General features: G+C 40.6%; 1 protein-coding gene and 1 long non-coding RNA gene across 3 annotated transcripts in view; one reads left to right on the top strand and one right to left on the bottom strand.

Annotated features, from left to right (window-relative positions):
* The window catches only part of KCNC1 (potassium voltage-gated channel subfamily C member 1), a 105270-nt gene that overhangs the window by 10083 nt on the left and 69231 nt on the right, over positions 1-25956 (bottom strand). For both annotated transcript variants that reach the window (XM_021403890.1, XM_021403889.1), the window contains exon 2: positions 9134-10067. In XM_021403890.1, coding sequence (XP_021259565.1) covers positions 9134-10067 — 934 coding nt within the window. The remainder of the gene's footprint in view (positions 1-9133; positions 10068-25956) is intronic.
* Positions 23020-25956, top strand: part of LOC110402142 — a 91243-nt gene continuing 88306 nt past the window's right edge. Inside the window, exon 1 of the long non-coding RNA XR_002440923.1 lies at positions 23020-23424. This is a non-coding gene — a long non-coding RNA (uncharacterized LOC110402142). The remainder of the gene's footprint in view (positions 23425-25956) is intronic.

Here is a 25956-nt window from a genome sequence, read left to right as displayed (position 1 = left end):
AGAAGACAATTAGAAGCAATAAATTTGATGCTCTCCCTCTAGAAAATTGTCAGAGATGTCTATCACCTATTTTTTTTTTACTGTTCTTTCAAAGTATTGTTTGGATAATTGGGGGAGATTGTAACAAAATACCTTGGTCAGGACCTGATTCAGCAAGATAACAATCATGCTTGTGTGCCAGACCATCTTTGGCTGCAGAAATCAATTTTTATGGGCTCCAGAGCCTCATGAAGGATTAAGAAACATGGATCCCATGGGTAGAGGCTCATTTTTGTTGTTGTTAAAGCAGGTCCTTAGAGTGAAAGGGATATAACTTTATTAAATTATAAAAAAGAATTATGAAGAAGATATATTAAACCACAGACAAAGGAAGATGAAATGATGGCTTGGACAGTATGGAAGGAAGTATAGCATAGAGGAGAACAGTGAATATATGGATTTAAGCCTCTGAAAATGAATAATGATGCATCAATGTGGGCATCATTGGTTTTCAAAATGACTGTGAAAAAAATCCTAAATTGGTAGGCTTGGGAATTTTTCTGCTGGAGAGTAATAAAAATTATTTTTTCCATGCAGACTATCTGGAAAAAAAAAAAAAAAAGAAGGTAATTTAACTAAGTAGTTCTGTTGTCATACCAAGTACTTACTCTTTGCATTAATACCTTGCATCAGGTTTTGTGTCACAACCTCAATGAAGTTACCTACAGTCTGTGACATTCCTTGTTCTTTTGCATTAAATAACTGTATAGTAATCTCCTCGGCTGCCCAACATGGAGCTCAGGTTGATGGGAATTGGAGAAAAGCTTCACAGAATAAAAAGTGACAGTCTGTAACATACACAAGTTGCAAGCAACGTACAGTAATAACAAATAAATGTTAACAAACAGAGTGAAAGAGAGAAAGAGAAAAAAGAGAGAGAAAAGGTGAAGAACATGTAAAAGAATTAATAGATTCTTATATAACAACTCAGTTTAGTTATCCCAATATTCTAAGGCCATTAAAATGCAAAAATCTTTGTTAGTTCTAGGTATCTTTATTAAGGTTTCCTGATTTTTAAATTACTGCAATTTTTGAAAGTTACTAGGAAGCTCTTCTGAGTAGAATTCACACTGATGGACTTTTCACTGGCACAAACGAGAGCAGAATTTAGTACGCTACAAGTATACGCAGAGGCCTTCCGACCCAACCTACCTCTTCAGCATTTACTCACCACCTTGTTGACCTGGGTTCCTCCAGGAAGCCGTGTCCCCCAGTAAAGGCACTCCAGTGACGGTGGTGACCGCCTCTCCCAGAACTAACTGACCAACATAGTAACGTCACTCCCAGAGAGTATCAAATTTGAGAGGCACTACTTCTTGAAGTGAGGTGACAGTATGTTGGCTGCCTACCTACTGGTTTGCTAGAGGAATTACAGGAGCTCTAATTAAGTAGATCCAGTGCATTTTGCCATTACAGATAGTATTGGATGTGTGCTTAATGCAGTGCTGAGAACTGTTTCTCCTGGAAATGCTGCATTGCAGTGAGCTCTGGAAGATCCCTCCTAGTTGTATCCTGACCCTTCTGTGGATTCACTTGCACTCATCTTGGCCTTCTGAGAATCCTACCAACACCAAATTCTGTAATCCTTGACAGGTCAGGTAGAGACTGCAGGAAAATGCAGTCGAGTGAGTCGTGCTACCCTCTCATAATACCGCCCTGACTGAGGAATACAGTATGATGATCTGTACAGTATGGAGGGTGTCTGAGACATGGAACATGGATGAATACAGTGAATGATGACAGTGAGAATGGTAGATTGTTTGTTATTTCAGCTTTTTCCTTATAAACAGACAAGCAAATAGCCAATGGAGAAAATGTCCATTAGGTACAGAGTAAGAGGGATATAAGATAGTGGGCTGGGCACAGCACTATCATATCATACCCTAGGCCCTTTTTTCTCCTATTCTTTTGTAATAATGGTTAAATCACCCCATCTGTCTAGTGCTATTGCAGCAGAGGTGCCTTTTGTTGTATTTATTCTACAGGTATCATTCATACTTAATCCAGCAGGAGGGAGAGATGCCAAGAGTACCTCTTTGGTATTCCAGGATTTCATTCGGCAGTGGATGGCACAGAAGGTACAGTGGCAGGCACACGTGTTTGAAAGGGCACTCGAGCAAGATGGTTTGCCACATTTACAGCTGCGTCACACTAGAGGATTGGCACAGGCTAGGCTTATTTGACTGGAGTGTTTCTATCTGTTTTCCTATCACTAAAAGTGTCTCGTGCTCATTAAATTATTAAGGCATGAAAAGTCCAAAGATTTATTATTTAGTTCCATGACTGTTTTTCAGCTCAGTGTAGCCCTGCCCCTCTACGTGATTATCTCTGACTGTGGCCAGGCCACAGGGAAATGTTTAAGAAGTTTCTCTTTTTTTCTTTTTTTTTTTCACCCTGGTTTCTCACATAGTGCCAGAGAAACGCATCTAAGTATCTGCCGTGGGAACCACCAGCAAAAGGACAACAGTGCTGAAGGAAATCCCCAGACTCCTCTGCTGATAGAGGGACAGAAGCCAGTTCAGAGCTGCAGGGGGCTCTTTTTACCTTCTTCTTAAATACTTGACCATACTGCTGTGCTGCTCTGGGGCTTTGTCCAAGCCATCCTCATTTGGGACTTGGCTGTGGCTACTACACACCTCCATTTCACTCACTGGATGGTGAAGCTCTTCAGCCTTTGTGGACCTCGCATGCATGTGGACCAGAAAAAATATGGAAACCTGAAGCTTTGTGCTTGAGTTCATTGCTCTTCCTTTTTGCTTTCAATAGACATGGAGACTGATATTCTTACTCAAATCCTAGTGTAAACAAGCACTATCGTACAAGTGACAGCCACTGATTTTATCTCTACAGGAAATGATAGATGAATAATTGGACAACAAAATATTACATTGTATTAGTTATAAATTCTGCTTTGTGTGTGATCCACAGCAATGAGATTGCAGAAATGCCACATGGCGAGCCAGAAAAAGATCCAAATTGTTTTCACCTATCTGTAGGCACTTAACTGAAGTTAAGTGAGAGCTGCAGTCACCTGAGATCAGTTATTGGGAAAGCCACCTCCGGAGCACAATTCAGGTCCTAAATGAGTGAGTTACTCTCTTAGACTCCTCACTCTTCCTTCAACATAATAGGGGACCTCAGGTGAATGCATTTTAATCTGGATGAGAAGAACTGAGCATTATTACTTTTATTTTGAGTTGTTAACATTTCTGCATTAGACCCCGAGGACCAGCCTCCATCTTCAGTAATGTTAAGATGTAATCATTGCCTCATTTGCTGTTTGGAATGATGAATTCTGATGTTTTAAAGGCTAAACAGATTCAAGGAGGAAAGAAAAGCATCTCCCTGCTATCTTATATTCAGTGCCTTTTTGTATATCTGGTGTGCAATGTATACAGACATCAAAACTCTCTGAGCTGAAACAGACCTAAACTCTTTGCAGTTACATTGCTGTCTACTGTCCTTCCTACAGAGAGGGTCAAAGGTTTTATGACACTAAAACTAGCAGCCTTTTTTTTTTTCCTGTGGATTGAAGGACCACCACAGTGATTGCATACCTATGTTTTAACAATGGTTTGCTATCCATAAAGAAAAACACTGAAGTTCACAGTCTACAGCTATATGTTAGGCAGCATAATAGGCCTGTGACAAGATCTGCCAAGAGTCCCCAGCTCCCACTGAGCATTGGCACTGGAATTACAATGCTCAGCACACTTCTGACGTTAGAACCAATGTGTTGCACAAAAAATACAGGTTATTTAGGTTACAGAGACAGAAGGGAAGAAAAAGGAAACCCTGAGAAAGAGCAGTGCCTTCAGAAGACATGACTGATAAAGCTGAAATACTCCACATTATTTCTTTTAAAAGAAATCAGCTCTATCTCAGTAAATTGCATTGAAATGATAAGTTATGTCACAGCTTGCTCCAGTTCATCTGACCGTGGGGTACAATGAAGTCACTATAACGATATTGTTCCCCTCTGTCAGGGGTAGGATGGCCTTAACTATTCAGACATCAGGATAGTTATGGAGTGGGTTCTGGAAAAAGTTTGCGGGACAGGGAAGTAAAACAACCACAGACATTTTTCCAAAGCTAAAGGCTACATTAGTAAGGACAGATTTTTTTCCCTTGCTCTTAGACTCCTGAATTCTAATGATATTTCTTCCAAATTTTTCAGCTATGCAATAAGCAGGAAATTCTGCTATCGGTACACTGTGAAAAAGTTACCAAACGTGTCTGCACAACACATTTGTATAAAGATACGATATTCTTGGAGTACAGTGTACGTGAAATTGTCTGCAGAGGAGATCAGAGAGATGACAAGTTCTTATTTTGGCCGTATTAAAATTAACATAAGCATTTTGTGTGCAGGTGTTTTAAATGTCTGTACAGAAACAATACAAGGCTGGGATTAGTTTCTTAACAAAACTAAAGTAACCTTCATCTGTGCTTATGTATTATGGATGCGTTTTTAAGACCATTGCTCTGTGGCACTAGAGAGTGCCGTAGACATCAAATGAAGTTATAATTCCATTCATATTTTAATGTCTTTTACAGTGTTGGAAAATGGCTTTCATTTCTTCATCTGCGTCACCGTTGCGATGTGACCATGCAGACAGCCTATACTTCAGGTAAGCACACAGCTCAAAGAAGAGAGGGCCCTAAGAGCTAAGTAACGTTTTCACAGCAGACCTTTCAATATTTGTTTTGTATGTTTTGAGGTTTTTCTTACAAACTTGTACCTTAAAGTTTTTCAGTGCGTACACTGAGATAAATTACTTATACCTGTAGGACAGTGTGTGGTTTGAAGCAGAAATCATCTGAATTTTGAAATTTCAGTTTTTCTGATTTGTTTCTATTTGAAGTTAATTTTGCCTTCCCCTCCCCCCCCTTCTTATTTTGCCTCTATTGTGAATATAAAAGACACAGCAATACAGTGCACTATGGTTGTGACTGCTGCTTAGTAGTTATGTTCTACTAATGGCTTTGTCACAGACCTTTCAAATGATCTTGCTCAGTTAAATTAAGCCCTGTGTCAAATGAAAATACTGGAATCACAGAATATCCCAAGTTGGAAGGGATCCACAAAGTACACTGATTCCAAATCTTGGCTTCACACAGGACCATGGAAAATTCAAACCCTGTGTTTGAGAGCATTGTCCAAGCTCTCCTTGAACGCCAGCAGCTTGGGGCTGTGCCCACCGCCCTGGGCAGCCTGTTCCATGCCCAGTGCCCTCTGGTGCAGAACTTTTCCCTAACTCCCACCTGCCCCTCCCTTAACACAGCTCCGAGCCCTTCCCTTAGGTCCTGTTACTGTCACCAGAGAGCAGAGCTCAGTGCTGCCCCTCAGCTCCCTGTGAGGAGCTGTAGGCTGCCATGAGGCCTCCCCTCAGCTCCTCTGTTCTGGGCTGAGCCACTCCTCGTACATCTTGCCCTGCAGACCCTTTGCCATCTTTGTAGCCCTCCTTTGGACACTAAAGGAGACGGGTCAGATGAGATCTGCTTCTTTGTGCTATCACAGGCCCAGTTTCTCCTGGCACTATATAAACAGTATCTTGAGAATTTATGGACACCAGAGGCTATCTTGGAGAACATTTTTTGTATAGGGCTAATCTGTGCTTTCTTAATGCTACTGGTGAGGGCGTCTAGTCTGAAATGCATTTCCTCTCCTTCTGCTGCTCTCCCACCTGCCCATTGGCCGGAAGGGATAGGGTGGAGAGCAGGAAAAGTTGTTGCAGACAGGGAAGGGCATGATAGAGCTCTTTATGAAATTTAAACCAAGAGCGGTTATTTAAAGATACCCTCCTGCCAGATGTAGATTACACAGGACTGGGCTGCTGAGAGTGTTGGGGCCTATTTAAAAATTCAATTCAAACCTACCCGAATTTCAATTCAAAACATCTTTGCTTTGCATGCGAATCACCATGGCATCACTGGCAGCAGCTGTGCAGCCGCTGGGCACAGTTCTCCTGTTTGCATGTCTGTGCCAGGAAAGTGCTTCTTAGCCTGTGAGGAGGCACTGGGGTATGGCTGTGCAGAGTTCTCTGTTGAGACCCCTTGGCCCTGTGTGTATGGACCAAGAACAGCTGTGAACTACTGATTCAGTTTGTATGGGGGCACTTGGCTGTGAGGAGGTAGTCATATGTGGAACTATTTCATACTCATCACTGCTTTGTGAAGAATTTAATCATTGCACCACAAATAATATATGGAATTAGTAACTTCATGTGATGTCCCTTACTCTTGAGCAACTAAATAGGCTTTTTTTGTGTGTGAATAATGTAGCTAGATATACACAGTATGGCTGTATATCACGTAGATATCACCACACCGAACCTTTGCTATTACAAATTACAAAAGATATCTTGAACAACTCAGCGTTATTTCAGAAACATTAGGTCTGATGGACCCGTTCTGAGTTCCTAGCACGATGTTAACTGGTAGTCTACAGCTAGGTGGGGTTAATGCAAATATTTTACAGGATGGGGAACATTCACTACTTGCAAGTCTCTGCTTCTATATAATGTTTAGGTTACAGTTTCAGGAACAAGTTAGCGCCTTTGAAAGTTTCATATACATAAAGTGAACCTTGGATATTGAGTTTTGAACCTTGGATGTGCAGGTCTTGTTTTAACAGTTAGTTCTGATTGTATTATTTTGCAGTTTTCTCTTGCACAAGAATAGATCTTTCCTTGTGAGGAAGCTGAGAGATGCAGGCAATATTTTTTGCTGCTAGTGGTGCATAATAATTATCAGAAACAGGTCTTCAGCAACAGTGTTACCGAGTCCATTTTGTTAGCTGAAATACAAGTGTGCTTTGTTACTTCTCAAAATATATATGCTTGTACACATATATAAAAATAGCCTCTTCTAATTAATTATTGCAGAAATAGATAAGTTGCTGTTACTATCAATATTTCATGGTTATTGTGGTAACAGCTGATCTTAGAGCACTGGAGGTGGCAAAACAGTTCCACATTGAACCAAAATTACACATATTCTCAGGATAGCAGTGTGGATTTGCATTGAACTTGTAGAAATCTTAGTTCCCAGGGAGGTCCAGGATATGTAATGGAAGGAACTTTATAAAGAAAAGGATTTCTGAGAAGAAGGTCACTCTGCCGCTGTTTGCTAATGTACTCAGAAGTGAGATGTCTTATACACTTCACAAGTGGGCAGTTGGCATATTGCTTGTGGTAGGAAACGCGCCATATTGTCTGTGCACTCTTTCCCTCTCGATATGTGATGCCACAAAGGCATCCACTTACGAGGAATTTTGCTGCTTGGACATGACTTGTGATAAGCATTTGCAACCTGAAGGGAATGGATGATAAAACCATACGCTTATGCACCAAAGATACAATAGGAAAGAGACAGTCTATCAGTCACGTGAATTGTGATTGGCCTGTTGCAATGGAATAGCCTTTAACAAAAAAAATGAAAGCTCTTTACCTTCTGAATGGATTTTACACAGTTGCACAAGAGGAAAAAGACAAAAGAAGAGAGAAAAGTTCCCACCAGCTCTTCCCCTCCAAAATTAGCACTGGCATAGGTGAAGTTACACACAAAGGAAAGTCTCACTTTCTTTGTGCTTCTCACAATGATATCAACATGCATGGCTATGAGATGACAAGAAAATACCTCACTCAGGATGAGTAACAAATTAGAATTTTCTTCAAAGTAAAAAAAATGATAACACAAGACCATCATAGGTATACACTAGCTCTTTCCAAACATCCCTTGTCTAGTTGTCAGTTAAAATCACTTGATTGGAGATCTGTTTTATCTAGTGCAACACAGGGGAATACTCTGAATAGGCTGTAAAATGTCTACTATGCAACTTGGTTGGAACATCTGCCAAAAATGCAGTTGGCTTTGTTTTTGACATTGTTATCTACTTTGAAATTACTCCATAGAATAAATAGTGATATTCCGTGGGTAGAGGTAGATTATGGGGTTGAATAATCAAATTGGAGCCCCGTAACTTTATGTGCTGTAGGAGGATTCTCATAAAACTGAGATATTCCCATAATTAACCACTAGCCATGGGATATTATAATATATTCCATGGTGACTAGTATTTTTTCCATTTCCCTCCCCCCTGGTAGAATTAGAATGATTAATTTTGCTCTGGTTTCACCTATTGCTGACATAAATCAGTATAATTAAAAGTAAAAAATGCCATAATATGAGGCCATCACTGTTGAGGTCAAACCAGCCAGTAGTGACCAGTCAGACCTTTTCCAGTCAGCCTTTGCCGCTAAAAGGTTGAAAGAGCTCTAACTCACCAACCCATACTTGCAAAAAGGAGTGTGGTTTAGAAAATGTAGTTCAAAACTCTTCGTAGCTCTAAATGCTAAATTCTAGTGGAATATTATAGAATAACTGGTTAACATGCCATGGAATAAACATCCTTACATCTAGTCTTGTCTCAGAGTGAGTCATTTTGTATTAGTGTCAAGAATTTGAGCTGTTGTTCTACTTTGCAGTTAATCATCAGAAAGAGACGGATTGTCTCATGAATATGCATGATGATATAGTTGTCCCTTCAACTTACTAGGCACCTAGTTTCTGTAATGAGATGTACAATATCTGCCATTTAAAATAGCTGAAAGGTCCCAATTGGGAACAAATGAGAAAGCATCTGGCTGTTTCAAATTCCAGCCCTGTTTTGTCAGAGAACTCTGTAATTGCTGAGTACTTGGCTCCTACTCTGCTCTGTGAAGCATTCAGCTCTCAGGAGCCTCTGAGATGCATTACACAGTCCAGCAAAATAGCTGTAGAACTCTCAAAATTCTTCCACTAGATGTAATAACAGCTCTTCAAAATATCTTGAGACTTGTATGCCCTTAACCAGGACCAAAGTTTGGGCTCCTAGAGCGTGCTCTCATGCTTAGTTTTGCTGATCAGCCTCCACTGTACCATTTGTCCCTGCAACCTAGATTTCACACATATTATTCACTGTGTGATGGTGGGACTAGAATGGATAAATGTGCTACCCATTGCTCTAAGAAAGCAGTCTGGCTGAATCTTAAATCACTACGCGGGATGGAGGTTAACGGTCAGATGGACATTCCTCTAAGAGGTTTCCTACCTGCTCTGTTAATTTCTAAAATTTCTTCTTGGGCCAGTGGGCAAGTGTCGCTCTGAGTACTGTGGTGTGGAGAGTTTACGACAGATTTACAATAATTGGGGGATCCCAGCTGGGGTGGCCTCGGGATATGCTTCTTTTTTTTCTTTGGTAGCTTCTGCTTAGCCATAGCTAAGGAGTAATACATTCCGAAATTGTTCACAATGACAGGGACAGGCATGGCAATGGTCAGCACGCCGGCGAGAGCGCAGAGGGCCCCCACCAGCATGCCTGACCAAGTCTGAGGATACATGTCTCCGTAGCCCAGGGTCGTCATGGTGACAACAGCCCACCAGAAGCCGATGGGGATGTTTTTAAAGTGTGTGTGTTCACTGGCACTAGGGTCATTTGGTTTAGCACCTATTCTCTCGGCATAATAGATCATCGTGGCAAAGATTAAGACGCCCAATGCCAAAAATATGATGAGCAGCAAGAATTCATTTGTGCTGGCACGGAGGGTGTGTCCCAAGACCCGCAACCCAACGAAGTGGCGGGTCAGCTTGAAAATTCGCAGGATTCGCACGAAACGGACTACACGGAGGAAGCCCAGGACATCCTTAGCAGCTTTGGAAGACAGGCCACTGAGTCCAACCTCTAGATAGAAAGGCAGTATGGCCACAAAGTCAATGATGTTCAAAGAGTTTTTGATAAATTCCACCTTGTTTGGGCAGAAAGTGACTCTCATCAAGAACTCAAATGTAAACCAGACCACACAGACACCTTCAATGTAGGTGAGGAATGCTTCAGTCTCTGCTTCCCTGTAGTGCCGCACCTGGGTGTCATTCCCGATGAATTCAGTTTCTGTCTTGTTCACAATGGGGTTAAATCTCTCATGGGTCTCGAGGCAGAAGGTGGTGATGGAGACCAGAATGAAGAAGAGGGAGGCAAATGCCACATACTGTGGAAAGAAAGATATGAGAGAAATGTTAAACAGTAAGTTAAGCACAGAAGCTTTGATTCTGACAAAAGAGAGAGACAAGAGCTGTGCTAGAACTGAAGATTATACTGAGTCTTCTTCCTCTGGACTGATGATGCAAAATCTCACTAACCAAGACAGCTTGAGATTCAAACTTGGAGGGAGAGTAGTAGTTCCATACAGACAGTGTCAATGCAGTCATTCCTGTATAGATAGCACTTCAGCATGAGTATAAATTTAAGCAAACATTTGAACCTCAGAGCTCTCTTTGGTATTTCAGTCAAGAACATACTTAAATTCTGCCTGCCTAAACTGAGTCTTCCTGGTCTTAAAGGTAGAGAACACCTCTTAGGACAGTGGTCATGCAGGAGTCCTTTTGCAGCATTGTGTCTGAGGTATGGTGGCTGCCTCTTGCTCCCAGCTGTGTGAGAGCTGCGGTGCTTCAGATTTCTCAGTAAGGTGCTGGTAAATGCAAGTGGCAGTCTCAGGTGGCCTCTTTAGTAAGGATCAGACTCAGCTTTGGTATTGTTGGGCTATATTACCAAATCCCAGGGACAGGTCAAGGAACAGGCATTTATCAAAACCAAGCTCTCCTGCAGTAAATATGTCTGTTCCCAACTTCCTTCTCCACATCTTTTTTTTTTTTTTTTTTTTTTTAAATCTAATATTTATTTATTTAATTATTTTGGAGAGTCAGGCAGGGAGGAGGAGCATGAGGTTTTGTGTATACCTGTCAACTGATCCAAAATGAGACAGATCTACCAGATTTTACCAAACAAGGTTTTCTTCAAGACATTCTCATTGCAACGTAAGACTCATACGAGAACTAGATTGATCCTTTTCTTTTTTAAGGCTGTTGGACATCAGTTTGGCTAATCAAGTCATGCTGAGGATGGAAGCAGCACCCAAAGTCATTGAGTGCTTTTTCTAAGAGTTATTTCCTTTTTCTGCCTCAGTTCCTGCTCTCCTCAGCTTAAAGGAGATCCCTTGGTTATATTCCATAATAACTGAGGGGAACAGTCAGGATGAAATTTGCAACTCTAATAGCCACACTTTCTCTGCTCAGTCCTCCTTTAATAAATCAAGTAGTTTTGTATATATAAGAAGCCTGTTTGTGCGTTAGAGCATTGCAGTAATGGTAATACCTCCTTCCGTTTCTCTCTTTGCATCCGTTATCTTCCTGTTTGTCTCTTGTGCGTCTCTGACAAGAGAAGTTGTGTATGACATTATTGCACTGTCTGCTTAAGCATGAGGAACTGTGTAAATTAAAATATTATTTAGATGTTCTCATAATGTCCCACTAATCATAATGTCCCTTTTCCAGCAGCGTAGCCAGAGCAGGGATTAAAAAGACTTAGTTTCTTTTAATTGTCTGCTGCCAGTAAATGCAGAGCAATAATCTGAAACAAATCACTGCCCAAGAAATAGAATAGTTAAATTAAGTTAAAAGTTATTTTTATTTTTTAGAATAGTTAAATTAAGTTAAAAGTTATTTTTAACTTCTGCTTCATGCTACCAAACTCTCCTGCAATAGAGAAGTTCCTCCTGTCTGCTTGTCTAGGTAGACATAGTACAAAACTGCACTTGACCTTCCCTATTAGCAAATAAAGTCAAAAGCAAGTATTTGCCAAGTTTAAGGTGAACTGTTTAATAGAGAGAAATCACAGAATCACTTATGTTGGAAGGGCCCTCTGGAGGTCATCTGGGACAACTTCAAAGTTGGACCAGGCATGCCCAGGGCCTTGTCTGATCCTGGGTATCTCCACAGCTGGGCCAGCCTGTGCCAGTATTTGACCAATAAGAGCAAGTAAGCTTGGAAGGATACAGAGGAAAACAGGCTCTTCTCCATTCTCCAGCCTTGCTGCCAATAAGATGAGAAGCTTACCCGTTGTCACAGATACAAAACCAAGTACCTTCCCTTGCATCAGGCTATCAGAGAGTTCTTATGTGGTGGTCCAGTGTACGTGTTAATATGTGCTACAATCAGTGCTTAATACGATAGTCTGGAAGATAAACAAACTAGAGGTTAGGGAAGTTGAGAAGCAGGACTGCTGGTATCTTTGTATTGGATTGTTTAACTGTTCCTGTTAAACAGGGAAATTTCTCCAGGCACAGTCTCTTTGTCTGTAAAATAGGTTAAAAATGCTAAGTGGTGTAGATGTACTTTGTGATCCTAGATAAACGTGCACAGGTTCTATATGTTTCAGAATCATAGAATCATAGGTCATCTTGACCTTTAAAGGTCATCTCGCCCAACTCCCCTGCAATGAACAGGACATGCACAGCTGAATCAGGTTGCCCAGTTTTCATTTTATTGTTATTGACTTCACCAATTCTCAACAGTCTTCCTGAAAAATAAGTCGAAGAGGCTTTTAAGTGGTCAAAGTCAGTTTGTGCATGATATTGTTAAAGTTCAGAGCATAATTAAGCAGGGGTTAGTTGCCCAATTTTCTGAGTGTCAGTAAAACAGGAAACAAAAAACATTTTTCAACAAGAATTCAGGAATATGTTCCCAGCAGCCTTAGAGCATGGCTGCTGCATTTCAGCCTGGAGCAGATTTTTACTGTAGAGTTTTAGAGCCCTGAGAACTCAAGCTGCAGAAGGAAATGCTGACACTTCATTAAACCAGGTAGCACTTGCAGATAAGAAGCAGAGAAGGGAATTGAACCATTTTGCATTTTAAGGGATCTGTGAAAAGGCCCCTTTATGCTGACTCAAAATGTGATTCTTCTCTTCCCATATATGAATACATCTCCTGAGTGAGTTTTTCCTGCTTAGGATAACCGTCAGGCTGCTCTTTCACATCAACTGTGTTAAGAAGCGCTGTTTTCCTGCAGTGAAGGGAGGAAATGACCAGTTCTGACAGGATATTTAAATTCTCTGCAGTGGTACATGCTAGCAGTGTTACCAGTAGAGAACATCACAGCCATAATCTCTCTTGCTGTTAGCTCTTGTTGTGTTCTCTTTGGCTTCAGAGGGGAATTGAGAACTTTTAGTCCCCAGTTCAGCAGAGCAGGGAAGTATCTGTTGAATGAGCATGAAGTATTTGAATCATTCTGTCTGTATTTAAGAACATGCAGAGTTCGTTCACAGATACAGGTGTGTTCTTGAATGCTTTGCTGCTTTGGAGCTGTGGGTCTGCTTTCAAGACTTCATAAAACCGAGTCCAAGCAATGGTGCTGACAGGATGGATCTCAATCTAATTTTTTTTTTCACTGTCAAATTACTATCTAATCATAAAGCCTATTTTATGTTTGAGAAGAAAAAGTAGTTCTTAGTCATTCCATGCTTCAGTATCGAAAGGCCCTTGATTTTAAATGTAACAATTATACCACTATGTCCCAGTGTATATTTTTACATCTTGCCATGTCTACAGTGTGTCTTGTGCTATCTACATTTCACGGCTCTGGTAGATATTTAAAATCTGCCTGGACACTTTCCTGCACAACCTACTGTAAGGAACCTGCTTTAGCAGGGCGGCTGGACTAGATGATCTCCAGAGGTCCCTTCCAACCCCTATGGTTCTGTGATTTCGTGATTCTGTGAAATTTACAGCTTCTGTAGTATATGGTTGTTTTGTACAAGCAAATTACATTACTTCAGCGATGTATAGTCATCCAGATATATCCTTGAGATATAGGAACTACGTGGGTCAGGGAAGTAGATGTACCCTGTAAGTTGCAAAGGAGTCAGTTGTTTTGTGACAGCTTTTTTGGTAACATAAGGTAGATTGTTTGCAGAAGGTGCCTGCATACATAACCACGAGACCACTCATAAGATGGAAAGTAGTGTTCAGTGCTTTTCTTAGCAAAGCATCCCACAAAAGAAACTTTATAAAGACCAGAATATTCTACTAAGCTACACACAGATGACCAACTGGGGTTCCAGGACCACTACCACAAAAAGACTGAGCAAGTGCAAGGAGGTGGTACCTTATATTAATGATTTTGGGGCAAGTATTGAATATGTATGTACTGTCCAGGCAAATCTTTATGTATGTAATACAAGTAATGTGTATGAGCTGAAGATATTTTGTGCTAGGTATGCATGATAGGCAGAGCTATCCCCCTTGCATCCAGTGCCTCAGTAAAAGAATGCCTGCTTCTTAATGCCACATTGGTGTTAAGGAGTTATCTATCAGGCTGGCATTTTGTCTGGAAACAATTCAGTTTAGTAGGAAACCTGCATGGACTGAAAGAAGAGGGCAACTACCGAGCAGCCTCTTAATAAAGGTCCCATTACAGTTTACCAGTCTCTTGGCTGATCCAAAGAAGTGCAGAAATGAATGAGAACCACACCTGATAGTTCATTCACTGGCACCCACCTCTGGTGTATTTATCCACTACAGCTGATCAAATGCAGAGGTTTAGAAGCCTTCTGTAAATGAATGACTGTGTAGTATATAATTGGCATAGAAATATATTAATGATCCCAAACATATATTGCCCCATCCTTTTTTTCATCTGAATATTTTTCCTCGTTGGTTAGCTGATACAAGATCTATCAAGGAGGTAATAAAATCCAGAAGCCATTCAGCTGCTGTTTTTCTAAGATCAGCATTAATTCATACCAAAAGGTACAAAAAAAAAAAAAAAAAAAAAAAAGAGCCCTCCTTGGCCCTCTATCAAAAAGCCCAATGAAAATCAGCTGTCATGCCTAACATGACAGCTAGTCAAATCCAGAGACGAGCAAAGCTGGTAAAATCTAGTGAAGATTTGGGACTTTTATGTGTTGTCTGTCTTGGAAAATAAGGCTATCTCTTTATTTCAGTAATAATGGCCCAAACCCAGATTGAACAAGTGGATTGATCTTGTGATATTTAGTGTTTCTTAATCTTCCTTCTGTTTACATTTTACAACAGAATCTCTCAGAATCTCTAGGGCCAGAATCTGCTGGGGAAAAAGAGCGAGAATTTTATCAAGTGATGTCATGTGCTGTTGAGTTACATAATGGCAGCTAAATTTTTCTATAATTCAAGAAAATACCTAGGTAATGTGTTTGAAGTGATCAAAACTCTTTTATCTGTTTTGACACATGTGAATGATTCCTACTTAGTCTAGAGATGGTGCTTCCATTGCTTCTTTCTGTCTCTAATACCAACAAAGAAAATTCTCAGATTGTCCAGAATGGCACAAGCCATACGAGAAGGCAGAGAGGAGACTTCTAAAGGGATGTTTTGATTAAAATGTAAGTTATGCTAAAGTGCCTTCATTCGGGAGAGAAAAAAAATTACACTTCTGCATAATTTCTGCTAATAGTGGTTCTATTTTTTAATGGGCTATTTTGAAAGATGCTAAAATTCATCATGTCCGTAAGTGAAGAATTTCACCATCTAATTTATATTGCAGTTTTAAACTGAAAGAGGCGAGATTTAGATTAGACATTGGGGGAAATTTTTCCCTGAGAGGAGGGTGAGGTGCTGGCACAGGGTGTCCAGAGAAGCTGTGGATGCCCCATCCCTGGAGATGTTTAAGGCCAGGCTGGATGGGGCCCTGGGCAGCATGAGCTGGTGCCTGATTTAGGGGGTGGTAACCCTGCCCGTGGCAGGGGCTTGAAACTAGATGATCTCTGAGGTCCCCAACAACCCAAGGCATTTTATGATAAAAAAGCATACACAAGTATCTTACTATAAATGAGTGTATTTCTATATGGCCTGCTTCTCCACTGCCATGTATCTAACCTACAGATAACAGAATCAGATCTAGCCTCTCATGAATAATCAACCAGTATATTTCCATTCAGCATGGAAAGGAAACAGATAAAAAACATGGATAAACCTTGTAATACACAAGGATTAGGAGACTAGGTTGATTCAGGAAAAGGTCTGAGGATTGGACCGGACAGTATTAAATACCTAAGTGTGACTGCCTGCTTCTGAGAATCACTTTTTGAAACAGTACTTCACCTTGCATTTCTGAGATAGTTCTCATCTTGAAGATAAGAAATCTTTTTATGTTCCACTTTAAGAAATAAGCCGAGTAACCCACTAGAATTCATTAATATAGTGCCTGGAATTACCAGGTTTCAATGCAGAATAGGCACTGAAGGCTGGTGTTTAAAACATTGGGATAGAAGTCAAATGATCGAGTCTGTTTTCCGGCATCTGACTCATTTCTTGACTTCAAGCGTGTGTTTCTGAATCTTTTGTACTGCTGTTTGTCTACTTCTTAAAATTGAAATAGTAAACTTCCTGGACCTTGGGACTGTCTGCTGTTTGTTAGTAGCCTGATGTCCACCCTGTGTGTGTGTGGAGTGGGGACCTGTGATTGGAAGCCTTGGCTGAGTCTGTCATAACAGGGACACTGCTCTTGGACCATAGGCAAGAAAGGTTGGTGGTGGCAGCTGAAGCAGCACTGTTTTTGCAGTCAAGTTTCAGTGACCACAGAGTCACCTTTGTTTTCTAGAAAACAGGGATCTACACAACACACCATTCATAGTTCATTCCAGATCACACGTTCCGTGTGAGTCGGTAGAAACTGCACACTGCAGACGGGCACTCTTCTCCTTTGATACTGCTCAGAAACATGTAACAATCCTGACTAAAGCTAGAGAGGAGGAAAGAAACAGATGACATTCACAGGAGATTTGCCAGCCTTTGCAACTGCAAACAGAAGTATTTTCTAAAAAGTGATTCTCAATCCCTCTCATGTTGCAGGGAAATTCAGAAAATCCTACCCTTTCCTACCTCCGAATGAAAGACGGAGGAAGATAGTGTTTTGCTTGAACTACATCTTCTTGAAGCATCAGAACATTTTCTATAGAAGTGGCACCTTGACTTTCTGCTGCTCTGTTCTGGTGAGTGACAAAAATACTTAATTTACTAGATCATAACTATCCTGGTCCTGTTGAACATACAAAGCACAGGAACTAAGAAGTTATCTTCTTAGTCAGTATGAACAGGGCCTCTGAGCATGAATTTCTTCTCCCATAGGAGAACCGAGGACCTTGCAAAACTAAAATGGGAGAAGAAAACATTCTGATCATACATCTTCATCTCCAAAGGAGAAATGGTGAAGCCATTAGTGCTGTAGTGCTTTCATAAAAGTAAGTTATGACGCTAGTGACATCCTACATGCTTTATCTTTCTGTTTTTTTCTCTCAACTGAAAAGAATCCCAGGTCTAGTACTTTTTCAGATCAGTGCTGGTAAGTCATGAGCTTGTTTTCTACAAAGCATCAGTATTCATCTGTTCAAGGTTTGAATCTGAAACTCCTGTTAAACCTGCTTGAAGTTGCCAACTTTTGCCTGTCTGTGACACGAATCACCGAGCTTTGCCTTTTTATCTTATTTTTAAAACTATATTTTAACCACTCTTCACGTAAAACTTAGCTCAGATATTAACAAAATGTTTAACAATAGAGAAATCTTTTTGCCACAGCTCAGCCTAAGCTTGAGTTAAATGAAAGCTCCTTTAAAATACTTAGCTTTATAACAACTCTGTTATCTGTCAAGACTGATTTCCCAGGCTCACTTAGAGATATGGATCCTGATTCAAGCGAATGATTCACTTTGAATGTGTAAGTAATTTTGCTGAATTTTCAAAAGAAATATTGAATCTGTTTGACTGATGAAATGACTAAATGCAGGCACAAGATACTAGCAACCAGCTAATGCTGTGAAAGTGAGCAAAAGCGAGGACTTCGTCAAAAAGCCACTTGGGCAACATTTCCTTAAGAATCCCAATATAAGATGTTTGCAGATCTTTTGAGTGACAATTATGAAATTGAAAGTATTTGAAAGGGGGAAAATCCAGCTGTGCTTTGAAGATGTGAAATATGTATACGAGGGTGCAATCAGACGTAACCACCAAGCCTTTGTCTCTGAAGGGACAGATGACCATCTTGGCAGACCATCTGTCTGTCTTTCTTCTTCCAGTGGTATAATAAAGACAATCAACACAGCTCACTTCAGTGAACACACCAGTTCAGTCATGAGATTGTTCAAAGTCATGCTTCTTAGCTGAGGCTAATGAAAGAAATAAGCTTTCAGATAAACAAAGCTTGCTCCGGAGTCAGATAAAAAGTCCAGCTAGCAGCTCATGGATGAAATGATTATGTAATGTCCCCCCAAAATATATGACAGCTTGCAAAAAAATCTTGGAATGCTTAGTGGCATGCAGACATGAAACAGCGTGTTAAAAAAAATGTGCAGTCATCTGTGGAAAATATGCTTAAGTTATTCGGTGTTGACATTGCAATAAGTAAATTAGAAGCAGATCTCTCAAATGTTAGTCCTAGCAGGCAGCCATGTGCTTTGACAAGGTAGTTACAGGGATAAGCAAGACTGAATCAGAACTGGAAGTGTAGTACATACAGTATTTCTCTGTGACCACATGGCCAGCCAGCTGGTCACCAGGCAAAGTTTGGAACAGTTCTTTGTAGGTCACAGGCAAGTTTTCCGGTTTTATCTAGGATAGATTAAATCTTGTGATTTAGTAGGAACACCATGCATGGTCAGAGCAGGGATGTGAATTTGTTTTGTAAGCTTTCTTTCTAGCTGCCTAGTCTGGCTATTGAGAACTGTATGGAGATAGGATGGTGGGAGTAAGAAGTGTTTCATATTGCTCAGCAACAGCTCAACGGGAAATTGTCATCTTAACACTTATAGATTCCTGATCCAAAAGTGCCCCAACAATTCTGCGCCTAGGTATATGGGACACTGCAGAAGGAGCTGCAAGTGTTGAAAGGAAGTGTTCCATTTCTTCAAGGGTCTGTAGAAACATATGTTTTAAAGGGACCTCCAAATGTAATCTGGCCATGCCCTTGTCCCAAAGCAGTCTTTGTTCATTCTCGAAAGATAGCTAAATAGGCTGTTTTTAAGGACCTCCGGTGGTGAATATTCCAAACATTCTGCAAGAAATCTATCCTAGTACTTCACCATACTTTATCTGTAATTCTTCCCTCCTAATGCCTAACATAAATAATCTCTGCTACATTTTAAGCTTGTTTGCTTTTGTCTTATCTGTCACAGACAGCTATGGATTTGAAAATTTGCAGATGTTTTCCTTTTTTTCTAAGCTAACAGCCACTAAACATTCAAAATTTCCATGAGACCTAGACTTATGTTCTCATATTCTCATACTTTGCTGCATAAAATCAATATAATTATTAATCTCATTTTCAGATGATGCTACACACATTTATGCTGTCAGTTCTGTCAAATGTTCTAGAATTAAAGAAACTGAGAAGTCATTTAATCTCTCATACACTGGAGCATGACGAATGAAACTAGGCAACTTTTTCTGCAACTGCTCATTATTACTAGGTTTTTCAGTCTTTTCTGTTAGGCAGTAGGCAACTTTGTACACTGTGTGCTATGCACACTTTCTGTTCTCAGCTGAAAAGAAGAGTTTTGTAGTGATGACTAGTGGCAGTGTCAGGAGTTACAATTTTCAGGATCTTGCCTCACTACCTGTGTTCTAGATGCTATTTTATCTCTTGAGAAAATCACACTTCCTCCCTCTCTGACTCGCTGCCAATCCTTCATTGTAGGAAAAGCCATTTCTTATGCAACACTTTAATAAGAGAGGGGAATTCCTGACTAGAGCGAGGCAGAATCCAACTGGGAAAACTCAAAGATTTTGCAAAATATGCTTAGTTCTGAGGTTTCCTATGGCTTAGGAGTTGTTTTTATCTTTCATCTTCCAGACTGAATAGAAATTGCCTGTGCTCATGGTTATGATCATGTGCAGCCAAATGAAGCTAGGTATGCATCTCTGCCTAAGATTCACATTTGGAATTTAGAAACGTGACAATAGAAAGATGATTGGTTGACAAGTTTTACTCTCTCAAATGCATACAAGCATGCACAAAAACTCTTCAGTTGTTAACTCAGGAATCCCTTCTACTTACGTTTAGCTATGGGCTATATGAGTCCTGAAACTCCCTGTGGAAAACCAAACCCTCTTTTTCCATTTTTGCTACAGCTTCTGCACTGTGACTTGCCTAAGAGTGGCTAAATTTATATGCTCGTGCTTGTAAGAAGTACAGCCTCTCTCAAACCTACATCTCATTACTGGGATGCCAGAAGGCTTTCAAAGCACAGAGGAGATAGTTCTGTACCCTCTCAGGCCCAACCCAAGTGCGGACTGATTCACCAACATCAGATATACAAGAACACTCATGGAATGAAATTTTTATAAGTATGGAGCAGGCAGAATGCCTGTTGGTCTCCAGCTCCACTAGAAAGAGCACACCCAATTTGCTTATTTTTTACAAGAAGAAACACTCCAGTGTGTGAAAGTACCGAGTGCAAATCTCCACAAGGAAACACTTGAAATATGCAGTGGGTCCTTGCTCTGAATACAGAACACCCTAACCTAATAAACAAGACAGACCTCCTGTGGATTTTGAGCCAAGATATTTGGAGTATGTGCCAGATCATGCTTGTATTCAGACAACGATGCTTATGCTTTGAGACAAATTATGAATAAGCAGCTCTCAGATCTTTAATAGTTTAAAATATGGCTAGGCTGGCTACATAACCACCCTTGAACGAGGTGTGAAATCTACCTGCTTGTCTTCCACAAGCAGACTGATAGGGTCAGTCAATGGGATGCTGGTGGTTCCTATGTAAGACGAAGAGGAAAATTGAGAAGATACCAGCATACAGAGGTAAGCAGAACCTGCACAGGTGGGGTCCCTACTCCATTTTCTCCCCCAAAGCAATACTGTAGCAAATGTAGTTATAAAATTCCTTGTTGGAGGCACAGACCAATCTTTTTCATATTTGACCATGATTTTTTGCAACACTGATTTCTGACTGCTCCACAAGAGATGTTCCAGAGTTTTAAATTCAAGGAGTGGATGAGTTTTTACCATCCGAGCATTGAGTTGAGCACATCAGAACTGAAGCACTCAAAATAACTCATCACTGAAAATCTGAAAGTCCTGAGATCACTCTGGGTGCCACTAAATGTTAAGCTCAGGATTTCCTGTTTTCACTGTAGTTCATATGGAAAGATGTGGCAGGTAATGTAATCCTTGAATAGCGAGGCTTCTTAGCATAACGGATGAAAATTAGATGTCAAAACCCAGGCATTTCAATGACTGTTTCATGTTAGATAAATGCATATTATTTGGTGAAAACCTTTCGCCATCAACTTTTATTTTCTGGATTATGTTTAGCAGTGCGTTGTAGACTCTTCTTCTCCCATAATGCTCACTTGGCTTAAGTCATAGCTACTGGCTTGTGCTTTTAAAACATTATGGCTATAGTTTATTCCCTACCATTGTAAAGTATAGCATAAAATTCCTGTTAAGCTTCTAAGCTGAAATACATTACAAAATATTGAGACTTGGGTTGCTTTTGCTTTACAAACCCTAAATATCAAGTATTGGATACCTAAATTACCTGATTCCATCACCTTAATCAATTATCAGTTGTAATAAAACATTAAGAAACTCTAATATTTAATAAAGAAAACAAAAAGTATTTTGCAAGCAAAGAATGCTGTCATTCCCCAGTTAGTCAGTCTGTTGCATAGCTTATTTTGTGCTGGGAGAATGCACAGGGTGGGGGCATCCTTGCTCACACAAAATCTCTACTGACAACACTCTTTGTCAATACAAGGTTTTGACTGGCTATGAGCCATTTTAGATATCCAAATGAGTGATAAATAATGTAGAAAACTGCGTAAGTAGCTATTTGGAGGCAACTTCTGAAATAACCTATGACATATATTCTGTTTTGGCTCAGACTGTTTGGGTGTCTTGGACTTGGTGGTGAGTGCTAACTGTTTTTTAACAATCAAGTTCTCACCAAGGTGTTGTGCTCCCCATAATATAGGGTCTCTTGCCCTAGGGATGGTAATACATATATATTTTTTAATCCCCACAAATACAGGATTCTCCCCTAGTGCTAGTCCCAGAAGCAGCTGAAAAGTTTTGCAATTTGTTTGCTGGGACACAGCAATTGTAAATTTCCACTCAATAAATCTAAAATAATACTAATAATACTAAAATCCTTAGTATATATGAATATGTATGTCTCTGATGGTGGAGTTGAAAGAGTCAGTATTCTGTATATACATTTAGAGAGGGTAAGATTAATATATAAATATAATTATAGGTAAATGTATACATGTGTGTAAATTAGCTACATTATACTATATTATAATACTGTATGGTATTTATTACATATTATGTCCTACAACATATTTATATTATAGGTACAATAATATGTGGTATGTGCTGTAAGCGTTATACTATTATATATATATATAAACACTAATATGCTAAAACACAGAGAAATATGCTAAATATGTGTTTATACGTAGGTCACTCTGAAAGTAATGCCTCCTATTTATTTCCATGGAAACAACAACACATACAAAGAGCACAATAACACTGTGTGACAGAGAAAAGTCTCTGCAGAACACTGATCTTCAACATAATCACCACCGTTAGCTATGCATTTTCACTAGTGATGACCAAGGGCCTGCATGCTGCGCTTGTAAAAATCTGCCCCAGCAGAGGTGACCTGCTGTCACTGTTGGCACTGATGAGGCACACCACCCACTGCCTCACTGTGCTCACATCCACTGGTTAGTCTGCAAAAACATTCAGCAAGTGGGTGCTATTTTTCCCGTGTGGAGGAATTCAGTTCCACACCTTTGCTTCATCCACGCTTCCATATCAGACGTCATTTTGTCAGACTGCCCCTCTGCCGTCATCTGTCACACAGCAACAACATGTAACAGAGTACTGGTGGGAAGGTTCAACCTCTGCTGCCATACCACCAGCATCCGCCTCTTAGGTTATAGGCCAATTTAATAAAATAAGAGGCATTACTTTTGGAGAGCCCTTGTATGTTAAGTATCTAATGCCTGTCTCAGGGACTGTGGCGATGCCTGGCTGTAGCATGCAGAGGGCCTGTTCACTCCTTTGTGCGCAGCCGTGCAGTAGCAATAATTACTAGAAGAGTCTTTGGGTTTAGGAGAACCCTCTAAACTGGAGGGACATGCTACCCAGAGGAAGACAGAGGCCTCTTGGGGGTACCAGAGACTTTACAGAAATGTCCCTGCTATCATGAAATCACTACAGCCTCAGATTTGTACTGTGACTTTTCACAGCATTGTGCTTCCCGGGCTTTTCCTCTTTTAAGCAAGGAGAGGAAGGGCTTGTTCTAGCCCTTGACTTCTATTTTATGCTACCCCTCCTTCTGCCAGACACAGCCTCTCTCTTCCCTTCCAGGTCTGCCAGGGGTGCTCCTCCCACGCAGCGGCAACTTGCTGGAGACACTGATGTCTGAAAGGAGGCTTCACCAAGAAGACAGACTTGAGGCCAGCCAAGGTGATTGCCCTCCTCATCAGTGCTCATGATACAGCATGGGCTTCCAGGTATTTCCTTAGTAGAGAGACACAGGCATTATGGATAGGAGGTGGAATTTACTACCTGAATGCAAGCTGATGTGTGCAGTGTAGTTGCGTGACACCCTCTGATTCCTACTCCAAAAACTGAACATGAGTCCTCTGCAGTACAAACTTCTGTATCAGCTTTTGCTGCTGTGGCAGTTAATAGTTTCATCTTATGGTGTTCTACTTCACTAGTTCCCAGGTACAAGTTAGACTTGCTATAGCTTCCTACCTACAGAACACTCCTCTGTGATTTCATATTTATCAGTCCAGAGAATGAAGGGATTATGGTGATGATATCTGGTATTTCATCACTCTCTTTTGTCAGCGTCAATTCTGCTATCTCTTTCAAGAGGAGAGTTTTCATGCTAATGTTTCTGTGGCTCAGCTCTTAAATGTGCTGGAAATAAACAGCTGGAGCTCGTAAAGTGGCCATTTTATGCCTGTTTGCAGCTTCGTCATGCTGTCACCTGTTCAAGTGGTCAAGCACTTTGATTCCCAGGTAGATTTCATTTTTCTCACTTCTCATATGAAATGGCTTATTTTCTTTGTGGTAAGGTTCTACCATTTTGCAAACAGGTGCATGTATGATATTTAGAGAAAGGTACATAATTTTTTTTCCCAACAGCGAGCACCACAGTCTGTTTTAAGTATCCTGGGCTGTCTTCTCAAGCTCTTTGAATAACATTTAGACCCTTGCCTCAAGATGTTTTTGCTTCCATAGGTGAAAAACAAGGAACATGTCCTTTTGCTATAGACCTTGATAGCACTAGTTAGGTTTCCTATTTTCTAGGATGTTCTAGTAACTTCTCACATTTCAAAGATGGCTTTCAGAATTTGAATTTGCCTACGTAAAAAGAATCATTTTGAGCTCGGCACAGAAGCTCTAGTTGGTTTTTGGTTTTGCCCATGAAGATACTGCAGTCTCTGAAATGCTATAGCAAGTAATGTGCCTGTCTGGGACATTCAGTAATTAAAGACATAACCATGACCATAGAGAACTTCAGGAAGAGACCAGCTAGAACCCAAACTGACAAGGGCACCTGTTGTTCCAGGAGCACTGATGAGAAACATGTATAACACCTGTGATACTAACCCAGCTATTGGGTATGCACAGTAATTCTCTCTCTCCAAGCCTGTGGCATTAGCAACTGTGTTAGCAGCTGTGAAATTCTTACAGAGAACGGATTTATAGGGGGCTACTGCAGCACTGTGGGTTAATCCTACAGCATGGTTGACCTGCTTGCAGCAGTTCAGAAGGTTTCCCAACAGCCCTTTGCAGGTAACTACTGTAAGAGCTGCTGTCTTGTCTGGTGCTCGGGAGCTGAATTAAGGACTGCTCTTAGTAACTTCTATGGTTGGGGCTTTTCGGCTGGGACTGTAAAAGGCTTAGTGCTTCTGAGAGAGGGAGGTCTTCCAACGCTTACCGTGAGATATATTGCATAAGCAACAAGAAAGCGCTTCTACTTAAAGCAACGTCTTGTGCATTCAAGGTTGAATTAAGCCACTGAAAATATTAGGAAAGGAACACAAGGTAAGTCATAGCCTGAACCTAGAGCTTTCTACGTAAGATGAAAGGTATTTACAGTATTTTGAAAGTATGCCAGCTGCGTTATGCAACTGTTTAGCTTGTGTCCTGCAGTATGCTGAACATCTTTGGGGGATAATAGGATTCTCTCATCTTTTGCTGTTTGCTGCATTCTGGCTGTATCAGCCATGACGTACTTGCTTGTCTTTAGTTTATTCAAGCACACATGCAGGTATGATGTGAACCATGGCTGAAGAGCCAACTTAGTTTCTGAAGGCTATCCTCCCCCATAAGGGAAATATTCTTTATTTGGAATAGCTTTGTTGGAGTGTCATGCATTTGCCTGTGCTACAAAGATACTGCGTAATGTTGTGCAACCCTTTTTGCCTTGAAAGTGCTGTTGAAATGCTAATTTAAAAATCAGTCTGCAACGTTTTTGTAAGACAAAAACAAGTAGATTCTATTTCTTTTCCACAGGGAAGGTGATTGTGGGGCTCAGAGGTTACAGCAGATATTTCTCAAGTACGTTACTTTAATTTTGACTGGACAACTACCAGTAGTAAGGTCTCTGGTTAGGGCAAAATTGAGGGATACCTTTCAAAACGTATGCCTTGAAATCCAGATTTCAGCAGAGTGGCTAGGGTTGTCAGATTCTGAGTGCTGAGGTACAAGTGTGCTGTGTGGAGGTAGCTCCTGAGAGGCATCACCATTCAGTCATGGAATTCCAGCCCTGTCTTTCGGCTTTGCTCTTCTTTTTAAACTTGCGGAGCAAGCGAGTACCAACATGAGCAAATGGGAGAGAGGATAAGGTGAAAAGGATGAGGGGACTATTGCTTCAGATTTTTCTGGGCTATCTGAATTCTGGTCTTGTCTGACTGAGCTACATCGGTTCCTGTAGAAATGTTCGCTCTGGGTTAGAGAAGGCTGAGAATTTCACAGAATGTGAACGAATTATGGTTTGTCCTGGCACTCAAATCTTCAGCACAGAG

This window comes from Numida meleagris, chromosome 6 (genome assembly GCF_002078875.1).
Source record: "Numida meleagris isolate 19003 breed g44 Domestic line chromosome 6, NumMel1.0, whole genome shotgun sequence".
In the NCBI taxonomy this organism is placed as follows: Eukaryota; Metazoa; Chordata; class Aves; order Galliformes; family Numididae; genus Numida; species Numida meleagris.
Note: the sequence above shows the minus strand (reverse complement) of the source record. Positions and strands in the feature narration are given on the sequence as shown.